Source organism: Canis aureus, chromosome 6 (assembly GCF_053574225.1).
Source record: "Canis aureus isolate CA01 chromosome 6, VMU_Caureus_v.1.0, whole genome shotgun sequence".
NCBI lineage: Eukaryota > Metazoa > Chordata > Mammalia > Carnivora > Canidae > Canis > Canis aureus.
The window spans coordinates 80,376,175-80,398,920 of record NC_135616.1 but is presented as its reverse complement, the minus strand read 5'-3'; the positions used below and the strand labels follow the sequence as shown (position 1 = coordinate 80,398,920).

Genomic DNA, 22,746 nt, shown 5'->3' with positions numbered 1-22,746 from the left:
ACCAGCACTAGAACAAGAATTAGGACTTTACCAAACCTTACCCCAGAAGTTCCCCTTTTGTCTTCCCCTCTTTTACTACCTTCCCTGTCGCAGGACTACCACTATCCTGTCTTACAACACCACAGATTAGTTTGCCTGTTTTTGAACTTGGTATAAATGGACTCATATTGTGTATTTCCTCTGTAGCCAACACAAGGGCGTGAGCAAATGCAAAAGTATATGCTATATGAATCTATTTATATTAAAGCTCAAAACTGAGCATCTAATCTATGGGCATCTAAGAAGTTAGCATAGTGGTCTCCCCTCCTTTTCTCTGACCCCAGCCTTTTTATTTTGAAGACTTTTCAGCCAGCTTTTTGAAGCATTCAGAATCTAAAATGTTAGCATGATATGGCTAAACCTTTATACCTTTTTGGTGTCCTTTTTAGGAATATCTTGATAGTGGCTGGAATTTGAACAATATGCCAGTGATGGAGCAGTCTGTCCTTGCTCACATTACTGCTGATATATGCGGCATGAAACTTCCTTGGTTGTATGTGGGAATGTGCTTTTCTTCATTCTGTTGGCATATTGAAGACCACTGGAGTTACTCCATTAACTACCTGCACTGGTAAGAAGTTCTTCATAACCTACGCATAGGATGTAAGCTGGGCTAGAAACTTTTTAAGCGTGTCTGAAGTGTAACAAACTATTTTTTCCTTAAGTTTTCACTACTCTTGAAATAAGCATCTTAATAAGTTAAGGCAGTGGTTCTGAAAGATTCCTAGGAAATCCGTAAATCCCCTGAAATTGCACACAGTTTTTCAAGTATAATATGTTTTTGGGGAGGGGATTTATATACAGCTTTTAGTGAAAGAAGCTTTCACTCATGGCAAGATTAAAAAGCACCGAGCATTGCTTTTACTATCGAGAAATCCCATCACGTGGCAGTGGCAGCCCAGATACCCCTGGGAAAACTGGTGGAGAATAGGACCCACCGTCCTCCAGGTCCCCGGGACTGCCAACTTCTGTTTTGTGCTGAATTCTGACAGTCATTACTGTAGAAAGGGCTTCTTCAGTGCGCGGGTGTGTTGTGGCAGCGTACAGATAGACTTTTCAATTAAACTTTTTAAACTCTTTAGCCAAAACCATTTCTTCTTTCACATCTGTTTTTACCTCCTCCATTTCCTTTGCTTTTCTAAGTACGGAAGTATTTGAAGATCTGTAACTCACTTAAAAGCCCCTACAAGGAATTTGAAGATGTACCACAAGAAAGAGCGAGTTGGGAAATATATGTGGAGCATCAGTTCTGTCTCCCTAGGCAATTGCTCCCAGCTGTAAAATGAAGATTATATTTACCATATCTCATAGGGATGTTACAGATTAATTGGTCGACAGTTTAAAGTGCTTTGAAGAATAAGAGCTCTTTAGAAATGCTAATTGCCTTATTAGTGTTTGCTTTAACCTCGCCTGTCAGAATGGACAAGGGAAAAGGAAGATGGAGAGTTGCCATCCCTTATCAGTTGCTATAGGAAATTGTGGTAACCACATACCCTGTAGCTAGCATGATACCTTATATTCTTAGAAATTCTAGATACTTATATTTTCTAAAGAGTCAAATAAAAATGGGAGGGAGAAGAGTGACCTCAGATGGAAAGTCTCATATTTAAACTCTATACTTGAAGGGGGAAAATGCATCACATATGTTTAGATCGCATTTCTAATGACACTTACTCAGTTTGAACATTCCTTGTAGCATAATATTACAAAGCAGGGCCTGAAAAATACAGCTTGTTAACCATTTTGTTGGTGTTAGAGTTGCAGACTGATTTTTTTCTAATGAAATTTCATGTTTTTGTATTTCTTAAGATTGATTTATTTTTACAATCTGTTTCCAGGGGTGAGCCAAAAACCTGGTATGGAGTCCCAGGGTATGCTGCCGAGCAGCTAGAAAATGTAATGAAGAAACTAGCTCCAGAGCTCTTTGTGTCCCAGCCAGATCTTCTCCATCAGCTTGTGACCATCATGAACCCCAATACCCTGATGACTCATGAAGTGCCTGTATGTTCTGGGTCAATCTTCCTGCACTCAGGCTTAATCCACCACTTCTCTTTCTTGTTACTCAGTTTTTTATGAAGTTGGTTTAGTTACCTGTGTCCCATACCATAACTAGATAGCAGAAGCAGCTGTTTGGTGGAATATGATACTATATTGCAGCAAGCCAATAAGACTGGATCCTTGGACACCATAAAAACTAATTTGTTGTGGTTAATAACTAGGTTGCTAAGCAGCCATATTTTGCAAATATTAAATGTGATGCTTCCTTTTCTTTTTCAGTGTCTAATTCAGGCTTTTTAAATTATAATTTTTCTTAGAACTTCAGTCTTTCAGTGCAACAAAACAAAAACCTTGGTGTTATTTGTATGATTTACTGTGAAAATGTCTAGGTTCTGTTACAATTAGATCTAAACTCTAGTGTCAGAATCCTTGATACCCTGTCCGTACTTAAAAAAATAATTTATGGAATCTATATGAACTAAATTTTGAATGATAAACTGAAATGATTTGCATGCTTAGTAGATAATAGTTATATTATACCTCTACCCCTAATTAAGCTTGTTTATTTATTTATTTTAAAGATTTTTATTTATTTGAGAGAGAAAAAGAATGCGAGTGTCCTTGAGTAGGGAGAGGAGGGGCAGAGGGAGAGGGAGAAGCAGGCTTCTCACTGAGCAGGGCGTTGGGACCTGGGGCAGGAGCTGGGGGCGGTGGCAGGGGGGCGGGGTGCTCTATCCCAGGATCCAGAGATCATGACCTGAGCTGAAGGCATGTGCCCCTAACGAGAAAATTAATTTCAAGTCCTTGAGCTTGGATTCTAGACTGAAAGGTGCTGTTGCTGATATTGCCTCTGATGCTCCTCTACAAAGTGACACTTATTTGTATATAGGCTTCCTGTTGGAGAATGCTCTGAAGATACTTTATGAGACCAGATGTGAATGATAACATTTTCTGTGCTAAAGTGAATTCCTGATGATGTGACCTAAACTTCATGCCTTGGGGTTCATAGGCTAGTAAATGAGGGCAGATGCAAAGGTTTTTTTCTTTGAGGGAATAAAATTATTTATGGACAATAGCTTAAAAAATAATGATCAGTAACTCCCAAAATGCCATTATCTCCTCGTTGTTGGTATTTTCCACATTGAAGTTTTCCCATTCATATTGATTGATCTTTCTGATTTGTTATAAGTAACTTGCCCCTAGATGAGACCTTTTGCCATGGTTCTCCATTATTAAGTTGAGGAACCCTTGGGGCTTGATTCTGGGCCATAGAGATAACATGAGTGAATCTGCACATTTGAGGACTCTCAATTTAAGGGAAAAGACAGATAATGTTTACACAGATTATGGCATGGTGGTGTGGTTTGACAGTGGTGTCAACAAGGTAGCTGACCTTTTAACTCTCTGGAGAATTAGAAAGGACCTATAGTGACCATTTGAACTAATAGGACTTGGAGCTCTAATAAGGAATACTTTTGGCAGATTTGGGGTGGAAGGGAGGAGGTACTCCGAGTAGAAGAGATTGTACTTGTGTGGTGGGTAGTGGTTTTCAAACTTCTGACTATATCTGAATCAATCCTGAATGGCAGGTGACAATATACTTGGCTGAATCTCACCCCCAGAGTTTCTTGGGTGTTGTTGATTTTTTTTTTTTAATTTTTTTTTATTTATGACAGTTACACAGAGAGAGAGAGAGAGGCGCAGAGACACAGGCAGAGGGAGAAGCAGGCTCCATGCACCGGGAGCCCGACGTGGGACTCGATCCTGGGTCTCCAGGATCGCGCCCTGAGCCAAAGGCAGGCGCCAAACCGCTGCGCCACCCAGGGATCCCGATTTTTTTTTTTTTTTTAAGATTTTATTTGTTCATGAGAGACACAGAGAGAAGCAGAGACACAGGCAGAGGGAGAAGCAGGCTCCTCCGGGAGCCCAGTGTGGGACTTGATCCCTGAACCGTGGCAGGGAGCCGAAGGCAGACGCTCAGCCTTTGAGCTAACCAGGCGTCCCCAGAGTTTCTTGTTCTGTTGGTCTGGGTGGTGCTTGAGAATTGGCATTTCCAACAAGTTCCCAGTTGGTGTTGATACTGTTAGTCTGGGAACTACATTTTGAACAACTGTTGATGTAGAAAGATATATTGAAATGATATTTAATTATTTCGTAAATTCAATCTGAGGATTTGTGTGCGTGCCTAGATTAATAAGGATTTTTTAATTAAAAAGACTATTGAAAAAAATAAAAAAAAGACTATTGAAATATAGTTCAATGAACTATACTTCAATAGTTCAAACTATTATTAGTTCAAACTGTATTCAAACTAATGACATCATTAGTTTCAGTTGTACATCATAGTGACTTGACAGTTTTATATATTGCAAAATGCTCACTACAGTAAGTGTAGTTATCATCTGTCACCAGGTAGTTATTGACTATATTCCCTATGCTCTACTTTCATCCTTGTGACTTCCTATTACTTTTTTTTTATAACTGGAAATTTGTACCTCTTAATCTCTTTCTGCCCATGCCCCCAATCCCCTCCTCTCTAGCAACCACCAGTTGGTTCTCTGTATTTGAGTCTGTTCCTGGTTTTGTTTTGTTTATTTAGATTACATAAAAATGAAATCATGATATTTTCTTTCTCTGACTTATTTAGCATAATACTCTCTGGGTCCATCCATGTTGTGAACAGCAAGATTTTTTTTTATGGCAGAATATTAATAATATACAAACATTCTTTTGTATATTTATACTACGTCTTTACTCCCACCTGTCAATGGGCACTTAGATTGCTTCCATATCTTGGTCATTGTAAATAATGTTGCATTGAACACAGGGGTACACATATTTCCACAGTGACTGCACCAATTTACTTCCCACCAACAGTATACGAAGGTCCCCTTTTCTCCACATCCTCGCCAACACTTGTTGTCTTTTTGTTATTAGCATTCTAATAGATGAGCGAAGACCTCTCACTGTGGTTTTGATTTGCATTTTTTTGATGATTAGGGACATTGAGCATCTTTTCATGTATCTGTTGGCCATCTGTATATCTTTTTTGGCAAAATGTCTATTCAGGTCTATTTTTCAATTCAATGATGATTATTGGTGTTGATTTAAATGAGTTCTTTATACATTCTGGATATTAACCCCTATTGGATATATCATTTTGCAAATGTCTTTTCCCATTCAGTAGCTTGCCTTTTCATTTTTATTGATGGTTTGTTTCCTTTGCTGTGCAAAAGCTTTTAACTTGCTGTAGTCCCAAGAGTTTATTTTTGCTTGTTTCCCTTACCTAAGGAGACCTATCCAGAAAAATATTGCTAAGGTTGACATCCAAGAGATTGCTGCCTTAATACAGGTGTTTTTTTGAGTTGGGGTGGGAAAAGGAATTGTTGAGGGCTATAATAAGATCTCTTTATGGGATGACATACTTGAAAAACAGTGGAATTTCATTAATTGGTGGTAAAAGATGCTATTTTGGTATAATAATATTAGAATACTCGTAATTGTAGTTATATTTAGATGTGTCCTAATCCTGGATGTAGCCAATTTTTATAGTAAAATCCATGTTTTCTATTTAGAGCCTAATCAACCCTCATAGTTTGGAATACTACTCCATCTTGTGGCCGAATAGAGTATCTCTATGATCATTCTACCATAATTCTTTTTGTTGGCTCACTTGTAATTAGAAGAAAGCTTCTCTTTCTGGAATATCATCTGATAGTCTGTGTCCAGATTGTCTTTCACGAATGTCACTAAAAATCCCCAATTTTTGTCTCTCTAGGTTTACAGAACTAATCAGTGTGCTGGGGAGTTTGTGATTACATTTCCAAGAGCCTACCACAGTGGTTTTAATCAAGGTTTTAATTTTGCTGAGGCTGTTAACTTCTGCACTGTCGATTGGGTATGTAATTATGACTTAGCCTTTTTGAATATATTGTTTTCCTACAGAAGTGTAGTATATGATACTTGAGAAGCTTTCATGTGTGTGGTTGCTTAAACCTGTTGCTCCTCAAATGGCTGGTCTACAAATTGATTACCATCCACAGTGGGGTAAAGCACTTGGCACCACATATCAAGCCTGTACTGACTAAGCACACTACTCAGTTTAGCTGATAAGTTTTTCTTTTGTAAAAGTGAGACTTGATGAATAAATGAGTCTGTTGATTTACATTTTGGGAAAATTCAGTATCTCATTGCAAACTTGTAACAAAAAGTTCATTCAGTCTTAAGCCTATGTAACACTAGTTTAAATTTAATGTATAATACAGCAATTTTTAATGATGCATTTGGTTTTAGTTGTAAGGTGGAATTTTTATATTGGTATTAATACTTTTCTTTTACATAAAAAGATCTAGTTCAAGTGTGTGATGTTAAATTTAATGAATTATAACCTTGTTTCAGTGCTTTACTGAGTAATAGTACTACCTGTACCTGAAATTATTTTCCATTAAATAGTTTAGAGCATCGTTAATTCCCTGAAGCAGGTTTAAGTCAGCATTGTTATTTCAGGAAATGTGTAAATTCTCATGTCCAGTTAGATTGTACACTGAACATTGACACATTGTTAATACATTGGGTTTTTTAAAAATGTCTTTATTAATCTCTATACCCAAAGTGGGGCTGGAACTCATGACCCTGAGATTGAGTTGCATGCTCTTTTGACTGAGCCAGCCAGGCACCATCATACATTGGGTTTTTTAAACTACTTTTTAATTAGATACCTGACATGCCAGAGCTTTGAGATGCAAAGGCTAGAAAAGGGCCAAGGCCTCTTAGAGTCTGGCTATAGGGTTGATAAATGTATTATGACCCAGAATATGCTCTTTGGTAATGTGATAATGATCAGAAGTCTTTGGAAATAAAAAGGAGAAAGAAAGATAAATGTCATGTATTATCCTCTGTCTTTTGAAACAGCTGCCATTAGGCCGACAGTGTGTGGAGCATTATCGCTTGCTTCATCGCTATTGTGTATTTTCCCACGATGAGATGATTTGCAAGATGGCTTCCAAGGCTGATGTACTAGATGTCGTAGTGGCTTCAACTGTTCAGAAAGATATGGCCATTATGATTGAGGATGAGAAAGCTTTAAGAGAAACTGTTCGTAAATTGGTAAGATTTCTGGAATCCCAATTGGTGTGTCTCTGGATATTACTTAGTAAAATTCTTACATTAATCTCATTTTAAGAAGTCTTTTCTTAGGCTAATTTCCTTTAAGACCCATTTTGGAGATGCCTAGTGGCTCAGTGGTTGAGCGTCTGCCTTCGGCTCAAGGCGTGACCCCGGGGTCTGGGGATGGAGTCCCACATCGGGCTCCTTGCGAGGAGCCTGCTGCTTCTCCCTCTGCCTGTGTCTCTGCCTCTCTCTGTGTCTCTCTTGAATAAATATATAATATATTTGAAAAAGAAAAAGACCCATTCTGATAGATGTGTATTAATATCTCATTTTGGTTTTCATTTTCTCTAATGGCCACTGATTTACTGAACATCCTATCATGTATGTACTTATTTACTACTTGTGTATGTATCTCTTCAGTGAAGCGTCTGTTCATATATTTTGTTGCCCACCTCCTTTTTTTATTGGATTGTTGTGAGATTTCCATTCATTCTCTATGCCAGTCCTTTATCAAATGAGTGTTCTGCAAGTATTTTCTTTCAGTCAGTTGCTTATCTTTTTTTTTCTCAGAGCAGTGTCTTTCTAGTTGATAGTTCAATTAAGCAGTTGTTTCTTTTATGCATTTTTTTTTTTTTAAGATTTTATTTATTCATGAGAGAGAGAGAGGCAGAGACAGGCAGAGGGAGAAGAAGCAGGCTCCATGCAAGGAGCCCTATGTGGGACTGGATCCTGGGACTCCAGGATCACGCCCTGGGCTGAAGGCAGGCTCAATCACTGAGCCCCCCAGGCGTCCCATCTTTTATGCATCTTTTTAGAGATTTTTTTATTTTAGAGAGGAAAGAGATTGGGGGAGGGACAGAGAGAGGGAGAGGATCTCAGGCAGACTCTCTGCTGAGGTGTGGCTCAATCTTCTGATCCTAGGATCATGACAGGAGCCAACCTGAGCCAAAACCAAGAGTTGGATGCTGTTAAGCCACCCAGGTGCCCCTGCATCTTTTTTATGTACCTAAGAAATCTTACCTAACCCAAAGTCACAAAGACCTTTTGTTTATTCATCTAGAATTTTTTAGTTTTAGGTTTTACATGTAAATCTTTAATCCATCTCAAGTAATTTTTATTTATGGTGCAATGTGTGGGTTGAGATTATTCTTTTTTTGCATAAGGATGTCTCATTGTGGGACAGACCCCTGGGTGGCTCAGTGGCTGAGCATCTGCCTTCATCTCAGGGCGTGACCCCGGGGTCCTGGGATCGAGTCCCGCATCAGACTCCTTGCATGGAACTTGCTTCTCCCCCTGCCTATGTCTCTGAAAAAATAAATAAAATATTAAAAAAAAAAAGATGTCTCATTGTTTTAGCACCATTTCTTGAGAAGACCATTCTTTTTCCTTTAAAATGCCTTGGCACTTTGGTGTTGAAAATCAATTCACCGCATATAAATGGGTCTATTGCTAAACTCTGTTTTATTCTCTTAACTTATGCATTTATTCTCTTGCTGTTGCTATATGATCTTGATTACTATACCTTTGTAATAAGGCTTGAAATGAGATAGTGTGTGTTCTCCAATTCATTTACTTTAAAAATTGGTTTGGCTATTTTAGTTCCTTTGCTTTCCATATAAATTTGAGAATTGGCTTACTGATTTCTACCAAAAGCCCTGTTAGGATTTCACAGGGACTCCATTAAATCCATGAATATAATTGGGAGAATTGGTATCTTAACAATGTTGACTCTTCCAATTCATGGACATCATATATCTACCATTTATTTAAGTCTTCTTGAGTTCTTTCATTTTTTTGTGGGTTGCAGCATATGGATCTTAACACATATTTTCTTGGGTTTATAGTTAAATATTTTGTTTTTTGGTACTATTATAAATGATACCTTAAAATTTTTTATTTCAAATGGTTATTGCTAGTATTTATAAATATAATTGACTTCTGTATATTGACTTTTTATGTCCTGCAACCTTGCTAAACTCAGTAGTTCTGTTAGCTTTTTTTGTGCTGTTTTGGGACAGTGGTATCTGCAAAAAGAGTCACATTGGATTTTTTTTTTTTTTTTTTTTTTTTTTTTAGTGTGACTTTTTTAGATATAACTCTTGAATGTTGGCTCTCTGAAGCCTTTTATGGACCAACAGCAAGCTTATTCACTTTCCCCTTATATTTTATAGTTAGGGAAAACAATGCCCAGAGGGTACGGTTTAGGTGTCTTAACATGGCCTTATATCAATAATGGTAACTCATTTGTGGAACTTTGAGTAAATTTTTTTCCAAATGTGGAAATTGAGAAATTAAAGTTGAGTGAGATGTATATGATTCATTCTCAACTAAGAACCATAAAATTGGTCTTTAATCTTAGTTTAAAGTAAAATTACAACCATTTTTATCTCGAAGTCCTTTTTAATGATCAGTTCCAGTTTAAAAGGAAAATTCATTGATTAGCGGTTTCCTTACTCTCCTCTGTCTTTGTTGGTTCATGTCATCAGCAGGAAGTAAAATGGTCAAAAGGTTAAAATACAGAATAAAACAGTAAAACAGAGGAGCTTGCTTGGTGGTTCATAAAGTGACTTGATCAGATTCTGGCATTCTCACAGTTAGATTTGGGTCCAGTTTTAGATAAGGAGAAAAGGTGGTCAAAGCTTGATCTTTCAATGACAAAACGTATATCCTAGGGAGCGTTCTTTAGCTGTTGCAAGCTACAGTTTGAAATTTACTGGTTTAAGATCTCATTTTTCTTGACATTGTTTCAATTAGGAAATGCTTTATTATGACTTTAGTGTCTTGTACATATTTCTAACATTTTCAGATAAATAATACCCTTTAGGTAACTTTATGTGTGAAAGCTAATTGACTACTCAGCATCTACCCCTCAATAATCTCTTCATGATAATCTTCTCATCTTTCTTTTTTATTTTTATTCTTTTTATGGATTCTCTAGTGGTATAACTCTGAAGTCCTATATAATATTTCCTCTGAAGTAGAAAGTATATACAGTTCTTTTGCTCTTATCATCTATGCCCAAAGTGTGGATAGGGCCAATTTGGAGTAGCACAAAGAGCAAAATAAATCTTAGTAGTTTACAGTCCTATTAATAACTATTTTCATACTGACCAAAACGGCCAAACATAAGGATCTACCTTGTCCGAAAAGAGGTTCTCCCCAAACAAGTGAGGTAGTTTACCTGACCATATTTGCTGCTAGATCATTGTTAGTTTGTATTCCACATATGCACTCTTATTTTGGTGGGGCTCCCCCATACTCCCCCACCCGTTTTTTTTTTTCCTAAACTCAACTGTTATGTGTTTGGGGGACTGATGGATTATATTATCCTTTGGAGGTCTCTAAAGTATACTTTATTCTAGGGAGTAATTGATTCGGAAAGAATGGATTTTGAGCTGTTACCGGATGATGAGCGTCAGTGTATAAAATGTAAAACCACATGCTTCATGTCTGCCATCTCCTGTTCTTGTAAACCTGGCCTGCTTGTTTGCCTGCATCATGTAAAAGAATTGTGTTCCTGTCCTCCTTATAAATATAAACTGAGGTGAGTAGAAAGAATAACCTTTTCTATGGAAAACCCTGAATCTTTAATAAAGTGATATTTCTATTCTAGGGTTGAAATACTGAGCATAAAATGTATGATTTTCTCCAAACCCAAATATCTCAAAACTAAGTCTGCTATCCTGTTGCCAGGTATAGATACACTCTGGATGATCTCTACCCCATGATGAATGCACTGAAGCTTCGCGCAGAATCTTATAATGAATGGGCCCTGAATGTGAATGAAGCTTTGGAGGCAAAGATTAACAAAAAGAAAAGTATGTGGTATACAGTGTGGCTTGGTGATTGGCAAATTGGGACTGATCATAATGTAGCTAACATAGTTATCAACAAACAGATTACTTGAAACAATCTGACTCTGTCCTTGTTTAGTTCCCCCATTTTCAGCCAGGCTTTTGGAGAGTTAGCAGAGAAAGTTTTAAAGCCATGAGTGGGTTAGGCAGATACCCTATATCAGAGGAAAATCTTGATGAATTGTACAGGATCGTGTTTTTTGTAACAAAGATCATCTTGTTAGAAAATGGAATGACCTTTACACCTCTGGTCTCAGAAACAATATTTTACGTTTTATATAGAATGTTAGAAAAACCTTTTTTAAAACCTAAATCTTAAGATAAAGGTAGCATGTTACTAAATTAGGGGTCTCTGGTTTAATCACTTTTTTGTTTGATTACTTTTTAGTGCTAATCAATGTCACAGTTTCTGTCTTTTGTTATTACCTCGAAAGTTAAAACTCCTTTCCCATCATTTACAAAGTGCAAGAGAAAGGAGTGGTATGTGCAACAATGAGGATCCGCATTTGCCTTGTTTTGACAAGTCCATTGTTTTCCATCTCTGAAACATTTCCACGTTGAAGAGCAACTCTAGGCACTTGTTTAAAACACTCTAAAGGGGTGCCTGGCTGGTTGAGTTGGAAGAGCATGCGACTCTTCATCTTAGGGTCATGAGTTTGATCCCCACATTTGGGTATGGAAATTACATAAAAATAAATAAAACTTAAAAAGTAAATAAATAAAAGTAAAAGCCTCTACCCTTGCCCAAAAAAGACCAATCAAGGGAACAAATTTATTAATAATCATACTTTAGATAAGGTATAAAAGCAAACTCTCCTCCTATATTTTATACCACTCATAATAAACATAATGATAACAGAAAAGATTACCTTTTCTTTATTCCTAGGCCTTGTCAGCTTTAAGGCTTTAATTGAAGAATCCGAAATGAAGAAATTCCCAGACAATGATCTTTTGCGTCACCTTCGCTTAGTCACACAGGATGCAGAGAAGTGTGCCTCTGTTGCACAACAGCTGCTTAATGGCAAAAGGCAAACTAGGTATATACTTCTGTTTGAGTTTGGACTCTTTGGTGGCTAAACTTTGAAACCTTTTGTGACTGGTTTTTCCTTCTGTCCTGTATTCCTGTGACATTGAATCTGGGAATGGTGAATATATCATGTTCTCATGGCTTCCTTGGGCCTTTGTTTTTATAGATACCGATCTGGTGGAGGAAAATCCCAAAATCAATTGACAGTGAATGAGCTCCGACAGTTTGTGACACAGCTGTATGCTCTTCCATGTGTCCTCAGTCAAACACCTTTGCTAAAGGTAACGCTTACAGAGGGATGTGTGGGAAAGTACTTTGGTAATCCTATATTTTGTAAATAAATTCAATTGACATGTTAAGTCATCTTCTTGGGTGGTTAATTTATACAAACATTTGCAGATGTTTTTAATACCTATGGAGTGTTTTTTGGTATATATGTATAAAGAGACTATAATAGGCCTACAAAGGAGAGAGAGAAAGTTGGAAGTTTTTACCTTGAAAGTAACCACTTGCAGTTGGTAAAAGATCTGTTATAGTCACTTTGTTTAGCTGTCAGTTGGCTTATATATTATCTCATTTACCCATACTATTGCTAAAATCCTATGAGAGGGAAGAGGGTCACATTGAATATGTATTGAAGATTTTGAGTATGAAAGAATCCAAATTACTAAAATAAGTATTTTGATACAACAACCTGTGTTTTTTTAGGATCTTTTGAACCGTGTAGAAGATTTCCAACAGCATAGCCAGAAATTGCTCTCTGAGGAAATGCCCAGTGCTGCTGAGCTGCAAGACTTGCTAGATGTCAGCTTTGAATTTGATGTTGAACTTCCACAGCTTGCTGAGATGCGTACCCGTCTGGAGCAGGCCCGTTGGCTAGAAGAGGTGCAACAAGCTTGCCTAGACCCCAGCTCCCTTACATTAGATGATATGAGACGTCTCATAGACCTAGGGGTGGGTCTGGCCCCATATTCAGCCGTGGAAAAAGCAATGGCCCGACTTCAGGAACTGCTCACAGTGTCAGAGCATTGGGATGACAAAGCCAAGAGTCTTCTCAAGGCCAGGTAAAAAACCAAATCTACCTTTCTCTTGGGGAAGGTTGAGTGATATGTCCATCTAAGAGCACTAGAGCACAGTGATTGGTATGTGACCAATGTCCAGAAGCTGCAGCTGAAAGTGTAGAACACATGTAGAAGTAGCTGAGATGTTTGGAATTGCTTTGGAACTTAGGTAAAAGAATATTAATTTTTTTTGTACTTTACTGATTGTGAAATGAATGATTCAAGTGGAATTGCCTTTTCTAGAGTTGTTTTAATGAAATTTCTTTGGACCCCAATGATACCATCTTTGAGAGAAGAAAAAAGTTTTACAAACAAGTGGAAAACCATTTCAACCCACAGTTAATAAATAAGTTCCCAAGGAGTCTTGAAAATGTCTGAAAGTTAATATGCACCGTTCTATAAAATGAAGATAGCCAGTAATTACCATCAGAAATAGGAATGTACATTTTTGTTGTTTCTTTGTGATTCAGGACATCTTACTTGTGTTGGAGAGATTTAATTGGACTCAGGCAAACTATCTGAGGGGAGAAAGATCAGTCGCTCCCTTAATTTTGCTTTCGTCTGACAGCTCTTCATTAGTCTGATGGACAACATAAAGTACAAAAACAATACATGGTTAACAGACATACTTTTGTAATCCTAAAATAGTGGTCATTGAGCAAAGAGCACATTTTTTGATACTATGCTTTTAGAATGTTGCTATCCTAGAAAACTTAAGTTTTCTTAGTGAAACTATATGACTTTGACAGTATATGTAATTCAATACAGTAAATAATCATTAAGTTACCTTCTGCGAATGAAAAGTCTGTGGTTATAGCAGCATAAAATCAGGAATAAGCAGAACTTAAATACTGAGTCATTTCCTTTATTTTAGAGGCTTTTAAATTGTACGCATGTATTTGAAACTCGTTAACTTGATACCTAATAGTTACTGACTTTTGAAAAAATTATTTATACAGAATTTCCTTTGAAATGGTTTTTCTGGTTTCTTTAGTAAACCTTAAGAAAAATGAACCACCATGTAAAATGTTAAGTAGTTCTTATATTTCATTTTTTTAGACCTCGGCATTCATTGAACAGCCTTGCTACGGCAGTTAAGGAGATTGAGGAGATCCCCGCATATCTGCCAAATGGTGTAGCTCTGAAAGACTCGGTGCAGAGAGCCAGGGACTGGCTTCAGGATGTAGAGGCCCTGCAGGTTGGTTTAAGAAAAAAGTGTCTTGAGTGTATAAGTGCATCTATGGAAAGCAATAATTAAAAAATGATAAAGGAGGGTACTGTGTTGGATCACACCACACAGATTCGGTGTTTTCGGTTGGCCAAATCAAAAATTTTGTTCAATCTTATGTAGATATACTCACCCATCTATTATCCTGACCAGTTGGCTCAAATATTTAAAGTTTAGATAAGTCAACCAACTTTCTCTGGGAGTTTGGGATCCTCTCTGAACAAACTTGAGTTACTTGGTTAAGGATCAAAGAAAAAGCTAAAGATGGAAGTTGTGGGAGAAAGGTAGTTTCTAAATCTTTGAGTACAGTTGTCTCTTGTTGGCTTAACAACTTAGAGAACAGATAATCAAGAGTAGCACATTTAGTGAATCTGGTTACATGATTACAATGAGAATGTAGGCCCAAAGGCCCAGAATCTTTCACGATGTAGTGACTTAAAAAAAAAAAAAAAGGAAAAAAAAAAAAAATGCCTCCCCACCCCTACAAAAGAAATGAAACTTAAGTTCCAAAGTAATTAGCACTAAGTATATATGATCCTATGTTAGATGTCCTACCTGATGACTTGCCCATACATTAAAAAAGAGTTAAATTTGCTTGTAGCATTATTAAGGTACAGACCAAATTCATTCTGTGATTTACCTGGTTGTAGCTAGATAATGTCATTTGAAAAGTTGGTGGGGAGTGTCTTTATCTTTGTACTCATTGTAAATCAGTAGATGTTATGGACCTATTGAGAAAAAAGATCTTTGAATTATTTAATGGGCTAGGTTTTTAAAAATTTAGTTGATCTCATTCTTGAGTCTCAAGTTCTGTTTTGTTGAAGCCATTGGATTTTTAAAAGATTTTATTTATTTATTTGAGAGCAAGAAAGTGCAGGGACATGTGAAAGAACACGAGCATGGGGGAGAGGGAGGCTCCCCCCCGCCCCGCCCCTGCCGCCCAGAGCAGGGAGCCCAGTGTGGGACTCAGTCCTGGAACCCTGGGATCATGACCTGAGGCGAAGGCAGATGCTTAACTGACTGAGCCACCCAGGTGTCCAAAGCCATTGGATTCTAAGAATAAAAAATATTATCTTGTTTCTAAAAAAAAAAAAAAAAAAAAAAAAAAAAAATTATCTGGTTTTCTAAATATTTGTCTAAGTAGTGCTAATTGATTAATTTTGCTAACAAGAAATGGCAGATCAGACAGTTTTAGCCAGTTGTTTACAACAAAACATCTGGTTGTCTATTATAGTTAGAAGAGAAGGGCAGCCCGGGTGGCTCAGCAGTTTAGTGCTGCCCATCAGCCCAGGGCGTGATCCTGGAGACCCAAGATCAAGTCCCACATCAGCCTCCCTGTATGGAACCTGCTTTTCCCTCTGCCTGTGGCTCTGCCTCTCTCTGGGTCTCTCATGAATAAATGAATAAAATCTTTAAAGAAAGGGGGGGAGAAGATATTATTGTTTGATAAATAATATTACATAATTAAGGAATAAACTCCAGTTAGCCAGAGAACAAACCAAGGGAAGTATTTACTGTGTCCATAAACTTTTTTTTTTATTCATGAGAGACCCAGAGAGAGAGTGAGGCAGAGACACAGGCAGAGGGAGAAGCAGGCTCCCTGCAGAGGGAGCCCAATGTGGGACTTGATCCCAGGACCCTGGGGTCACACCCTGAGCCAAAGGCAGATGCTCAACTGCTGAGCCATCCAGGCATCCTGATAAACTTCTTTTTTTTTTCCCGGTAAACTTTCTTAATAAGAGTTTTAGATATAGGCTCTTGTTAATGGTAGTTGGAACTATAGTGATTAGTTTTGGTCATGTCATAGGCCCCCTTTTCACTTATGATTGCTAGCAGCCGGAAAGGTGAGGTGAGGTCTTTGCAATAAGGAGAGATAAGCATGTGAAATCAGAAAGAGCACATATTTCTGGATAGGCTTATTCTGTTCATATTTTGTAAGGTATTTACTACTTAGGTAATGTGTTTTCAGTAGTGCCCATAGGGACGAAAAGCAAGTTTTGGTCCATTCCTGAAATAATAGCCTGGTGTTTACTTGCATCATATACTAAAGGACTAATGGAGAAATATAACTGACAACATGGAGCCTCTTCATATTTAGTGGATTATGTATTTTGCAATGTTATTCAGTATTCTGCTTCACACATAGGGAGTATTCCATTTATTTCTAAATTAAATATTAAAGATCGCATGTATTTTTTTTTTTTTAAAGATTTTATTTATTTATTCATGATAGTCACAGAGAGAGAGAGAGAGAGAGGCAGAGACACAGGCAGAGGGAGAAGCAGGCTCCATGCACCGGGAGCCCGATGTGGGATTCGATCCCGGGTCTCCAGGATCGCGCCCTGGGCCAAAGGCAGGCGCCAAACCGCTGCGCCACCCAGGGATCCCCGATCGCATGTATTTTATGAGTCATCTTTTTTAAGTTTCTAGTAGAAACGCCCTTATAGATCTGATTCTGTAAGAATAAATATCAAAAGCAGTAAAACATCAGGTTCCCAGTCTATATTCAGTTTTCCCCAATTTTCCCAAAAATGTCCCTCTGGTTGTTTATCTAGTCCATGACCACGTGTTGCCCCTAAATGACATACGTCTTTAATTTTCTTTGAATCTTGTGGTGTTTTCTTCCCTACCTCCTTTCTTTCATGTCACTGTCTAGAAGTTACCCTGTGGTAAGCTCTGCCTTCTGGATTTGTCTGGTTATTTCTTTGTGGTGTATTCTATCTTCTGTATTTCTTCTAAATTAGAAGTTAATTTCAAAGAGTTGATGGGTTGAAGTTAAATATTTTTTGCTTGGAATAATATCAGAATATCAGGTAATACTGTATACTTTGTATTGCATCACATCAGGAGATATGTTTGGATGACCTACTTAGTGAAGCTAAGATTTACCATTGTATTAGAGTATCACCAGTGCTCCCCACTCCCATTCTACGCTTTTATTCTTCTTCCAGTTTGGGTGTCTCATTCTTAAATTGTCCCAGGGGCATCTGGATGGTGCAGTCAGTTAAGCATCTGCTTTCAGCTCAGGTCATGATCCCAGGGTCCTGGGATCGAGTCCTACAATGGCTCCCTGCTCAGGGGGGAGTCTGCTTTTTCTCTGCCCCTCTGAACTCTGCATCTCCTCCCTCATTCTTTCTCTCTCTCTCTCTCTCTCTCTCTCCAATAAATAATAAAATCTTTAAAAAACAAAAACATGGTCCCAGTACCAAAAGCATCAGCATCACCTGGAAACTTGTTAAGAAATGCAAATTCATGGACTCTTCCTTGGTGACCGGAATCCGAATATCTGGGGAAGGAGCCCAGAAATGGTTTAAAAAAGCTTTCCAGATGATTCTTAATTCATATGAAAGTTTGAAAACCAGTGTGGGACTTTTAATCTCATTTTAGTTTTCTGAATAATTTACCCAGAGTTACTTTATCATTGGGTGGATTGGAGTAAAATATTGTTCCTTTTATTGACGTAAGTCAGTGTGAAAATGTTTTGAGTTATTGCAAATTACATTTTTCTTGAAATTTTTTCAACCTATCTATAGGGATCAAGGTAAGTGAATTTAGAATTAGAAGGTAAATAAATAAATCTCTTAAAAAAAGCTGGGGAGGGGAATCCCTGGGTGGCTCAGCAGTTTGGCGCCTGCCTTTGGCCCAGGGCGTGATCCTGGAGCCCTGGGATCGAGTCCCACATCAGGCTCCTGGCATGGAGCCTGCTTCTCCCTCCCTCTGCCTCTCTCTCTCTCTCTTTGTCTATTATAAATAAATAAATCTTCAAAAAAAAGAATTAGAAGGGCATTAAAAGTCAAGGAGATCACAGTGTATGTCATGTTCATAGCTGTACACTTGGGGGCTAGCACAAACTAGGTTCTTTTAAAGTGTGTGTTAAGTAAAGGAACACATGTTAACCCCACCGCAGTTGGTCAACTGGCAAGTTTTGTCCATCTCTGTGAAATTAACATGTTGAAATCATGGAGTAGGCCTATTCTGAATTGTGCTGTTCTCACTTTGTAGATAAATATTCTTTTTTCTAAGTTGGTACAATTTTTATTGACTCATTAGGTTGGAGGACGTGTGCCAGTGTTAGACACACTCATAGAACTTGTTACACGAGGTCGATCTATCCCGGTACATCTGAATTCTTTACCAAGACTGGAATTACTAGTAGCTGAGGTTCAGGCTTGGAAAGAATGTGCTGCTAATACATTCTTGACTGAGAATTCTCCATATTCTCTCTTAGAGGTAAGTTTGCAACCAGCCCATCTACAAGACCTTAGATCTCTTAGCTTATAGAACATGCATTCCCTTCTCTCTCAAAGGTGTTGGTTTCACTGGTCTACATTCTGTGAGTTACTTTTTTCAGTAGAGCCAGGGAGATTCTTCTAAACTTCCAGTGAAGTAACCTTTAAATGTTATCTGGATACATTTAGGGATAGCATTCAGTGTCTAAAGAAGAACATTTTTCTCCTTGACGTTCCTTAATCTGTGTTGAAATTGGACTTTTAACCTTGGCCATAATTCACCATTTGCATTTAATAAGCCTGGTAAATGGTCTCATCCACCTCTCATAAAGTGCTATAGTTGTACTTTTTGTATTTTTTTTAAGCTGATACTGGTAGTGCACTATGACTGGAATTGGTATATATCACATTGAACTTACTGTTTCATCCAGTCTAGAATCAAAGTCATTCTTTTGTGAAAATTCATTCCCTCCCTCCCTCCTCCTCTGTAGAGGAGAGTTTTCTGGCTTCAGGGCAGCATGTTACAGAGAAAATGTTAGATGCTAAGAAGTTTACATCCTTTCCACAGGTAGGCTTTTATTGTGAGGCTTCATAAGGCTTTATCTGAAATCTGTCTAATTGGTTGGTTGTGCTTTCCCCCACGTTAGGTGTTGTGTCCTCGATGTGACATTGGCCTTTGGGGATTGAAGAGGAAACAGAGAAAGTTCAAGGAGCCCTTGCCAAGTGGAAAGAAGAAAAGCACCAAACTAGAGAGTCTGAGTGACCTGGAGAGAGCTTTAAGTGAAAGCAAGGAGACTGCTTCAGCTGTATGTAGTAGGGCTTTTTTTTCTTCTTTGTTGCTTTGGGAGGATGATTTTAACCCTTTCTTGTTTGCAGGGCTGTTGCTAAGGCATCTAGAAGAATAACCCTGAGTGTACTCAGTTTTCCCAAAAAGACTTTCTGAAAATTGTCAAATGTAAAAGTTCCTAGTAGAAGATGCATAAAGGTGCAGCAGGTACAGGGAAGCCTCCCAGTCTGAGTTTTGCAGGTTCAATTGTCAGTCCTGTGGGTTGACCCCAGGATGGATGCTGACAGCAGAAATCAAGGTTAACAGACGAGTGAAACTGCACTGCCAGCTTAGTAATTTACAACAGGAAATACACATATGGGGTGCCTGGCTGGTTCAGTTGGTGGAGCATGTGACTTTTTTTTTTTTTTTTTTTTTTTTAAGATTTTATTTATTTATTTATTCATGAGAGACACTGAGAGAGAGAGGCAGAGACATAGGCAGAGGGAGAAGCAGGTTCCCTGCAGGGAGCCCAACGTGGGACTCGATCCTGGATCTCTAGGATCACGCCCTGGGCTGAAGGCGGCGCTAAACTGCTGAGCTACCCAGGCTGCCCTGTGACTCTCGATCGCATGGTTGTGAGGTGAAGCCCCACATTGTTCATAGAGCTTAGTAAGTAAGTACACACACACACACACACACACACACACACACACACACATGCTTAAAAAATACATTTAAAAGAATATTGGGTACCTTTGAATCTGACTGCATTTAGTAAGCACTGTGGATTCAAAGATGGTATCATCCTAAGCTGAAGCAGAGTCTAGTTCATGTGAGCCACAGTGTTAGGACAAAAGATGATGGTAGGTGATTTGGATGTTTAAAATTTTTTTTCTTTTATTGAGCTGTAATTGGCATATAACATTATGTTAGTTTCAGGCATACACCATAATGATTTGATTGATCACACTAAGTCTAGTTAATAGCCATCACTGCTCATAGTTACAGACTTTTTGTGGTAAGAATATTAGCCATAGTCAACATGCTGTACCCTTACATCCTCAAGATTAATTTTATAACTGGAAATTTATACCTTTTGACTGCCATTACCCAGTTGGTTTACTCCCCACCCCCTGCCTCTGGCAGCCACCTATTTGTCCTCTGTATCTGTGGGTTGGGTTTTTTGTTGTTTGTTTTGTTTTGTTGGGGATGACTTACTTCATTTGGCCTAACGCAATTACAGTCCATCCATGTTGTGGGTAGCAAGATTTCCTTTATTTTTCTGGCTGAATAATATTCCATTGTATATACATACACCACATTTTCTTTGTCTGCTGATCCACTGATGGACACTTAGGTCACTTCCATGTATTGGCTCCTGTAAATAATGCTGCAGTGAACATGGGGGTGCAGATAGCTTTTTGAGGGTAGTGCTTTTCTTTCCTTCAAATAAATACCCAGAAGTGAAATGGTTGGATCACTTGGTAATTCTATTTTTAATTTTTTGAAGAACCTCCATACTGTTCTACAGAGTGGTTGCACTAATTTATATTCCCACCAGCAGTGCCCAAGGGTTCCCTTTTTTCCACATCCTCACCAACATGTGTTACTTCTTGGCATTTTTGATAATAGCCATTCTGATAGGTGTGAGGTGATCTTGCATTGTGATTTTGATATGCAGTTTCATGGTTGACCACCTCTTCATGTACCTGTCATTGTATGTCTTTTCTGGAAAAATACTCCAGTCCTCTGCCTAGGTTTGTTTTTTTCTTTTAAGTTGTTTGTGTTCTTTATCTATTTTGGAAATATCCAAACCCTTTATCAGATATGTGTCTTGTCAGTATTTTCTTCTATTCTCTAAGTCGCCTTTTTACTTTGTTTCCTTTGTGCAGAAGCTTTTCAGTTGGATGTAGTCCCATCGGGGTGCTTTAAGTGGCACTAAGCATTGCCCATTGTAGAATTGGACTACACTGGTTCCAAGGACTGGACCAGATGGGTTGAGTCTCTGCTCAGGGCACCTTCCTCCCAGTCTGTTCCTTTGGAACTGCCTGACTTCTCTAGTGATTGACATGGGATTGCTTTGATTTGTGTATTTTGGCACATCCTTAGGGGGTATTTGTATATTAAGTCAGGTTCTTTTATTTTTTTTAAAGATTTTATTCATTCATTCATGATAGAGGAGACACATAGAGAGAAGCAGAGACACAGAGGGAGAAGCAGGCTCCATGCAGGGAGCCTGACGTGGGACCCCGGGGCCCTGGGGTCACGCCCTGGGCTTGAAGGCGGCACTAAACCGCTGAGCCATCTGGGCTGCCCATGAGTCAGGTTCTGATCAGATTTTGCTGCTTGAGCATCATTCTGGTTTTTTTTTTTTTTTAAGGTGCTGCTTCCCACTATTATTTCTGTGGTTGGTTGATTGGTTTATTTATTTATTTATTTATTTAATTTATTTATTTATGAGAGAGAGAGAGAGAGAGAGAAAGAGGCTGAGACACAGGCAGAGGGAGAAGCAGGCTCCATGCAGGGAGCCTGATGTGTGGGACTTGATCCCCGGACTCCAGGATCAGGCCCTGCCCCGAAGGCAGGCGCTAAACCGCTGAGCCACCCAGGGATCCCCTAGAGGGAGAAGCAGGCTCCATGCAGGGAGCCTGACGTGGGACTCGATACTGGGTCTCCAGGATCACGCCCTGGGCTGAAGGCGGCACTAAACCGCTGAGCCACTCAGGCTGCCCTCTGTGGTTTATTTTTGTTAAAGGCATTGTCCGTTTTGAACTTTGCATGCTGTATCTTTCAGAGTCTATCTAGTCTATGCCCATCTAGTCTGTGAATCTCTGGCTTAAGAGCTCCTACATTACCTGTTGATTTCATAGTAAAGCTCTGAAAGATAAACTGTTCTCCATTTCTAAGTTCTAAGGGGGTGCCTTGTTATCACGTAACCCGCATACACTGCCTGTACATTGTTTTTGTCTACAGAAATAAGTGGATTTTTAAAAAATATACCAAAGGTTTGTAACCTGATTTACTTCTAGATCTATTTGTTTCTTAATCATTCATAAATTTTCTTCCTATTCCAAAATGAGATAACGAAGAGTTCATTCTGGCCGTATGCCTCCAGGCACCTCATCTGGTGAATCATAATGGGGTCTGATGGTTAATGGGTATGATAACTGTGAATGGTTTTATCTGTGACAGATGAAAATTTTAAGGATTTGGGAATAGAATTGGGGAAAAGAATAGTTCCTGCAGCCTTTGGCTTCTCTTTCTAGAGGGGAAAGCTCAGTTTTAAAAATCTGCGCTTTGGGCAGGCCCTGGTGGCCTAGCGGTTTAGCACCACCTTCGGCCCAGGGCCTGCCTGATCCTGGAGTCCCGGGATCGAGTCCCACGTCTGGATCCCTGCATGGAGCCTCCTTCTCCCTCTGTCTGTGTCTCTGC

At 38.7% G+C, this 22,746-nt stretch overlaps 1 protein-coding gene across 8 annotated transcripts in view; it reads left to right on the top strand.

Moving 5' to 3' along the window:
- KDM5B (lysine demethylase 5B) overlaps nt 1–22,746 on the top strand; it is an 86,486-nt gene that overhangs the window by 46,322 nt on the left and 17,418 nt on the right. For all 8 annotated transcript variants that reach the window (XR_013382479.1, XM_077902499.1, XM_077902497.1 and 5 more), the window contains exons 11-22: nt 429–610; nt 1,878–2,040; nt 5,816–5,935; nt 6,949–7,143; nt 10,509–10,690; nt 10,840–10,964; nt 11,887–12,037; nt 12,194–12,308; nt 12,736–13,091; nt 14,148–14,286; nt 18,367–18,546; nt 19,193–19,351. Coding sequence is in view for 7 of the 8 variants with exons in the window: in XM_077902499.1 (XP_077758625.1) it covers nt 429–610; nt 1,878–2,040; nt 5,816–5,935; nt 6,949–7,143; nt 10,509–10,690; nt 10,840–10,964; nt 11,887–12,037; nt 12,194–12,308; nt 12,736–13,091; nt 14,148–14,286; nt 18,367–18,546; nt 19,193–19,351 (2,067 nt within the window). In the remaining variant the exon portion in view is untranslated. The remainder of the gene's footprint in view (nt 1–428; nt 611–1,877; nt 2,041–5,815; nt 5,936–6,948; nt 7,144–10,508; nt 10,691–10,839; nt 10,965–11,886; nt 12,038–12,193; nt 12,309–12,735; nt 13,092–14,147; nt 14,287–18,366; nt 18,547–19,192; nt 19,352–22,746) is intronic.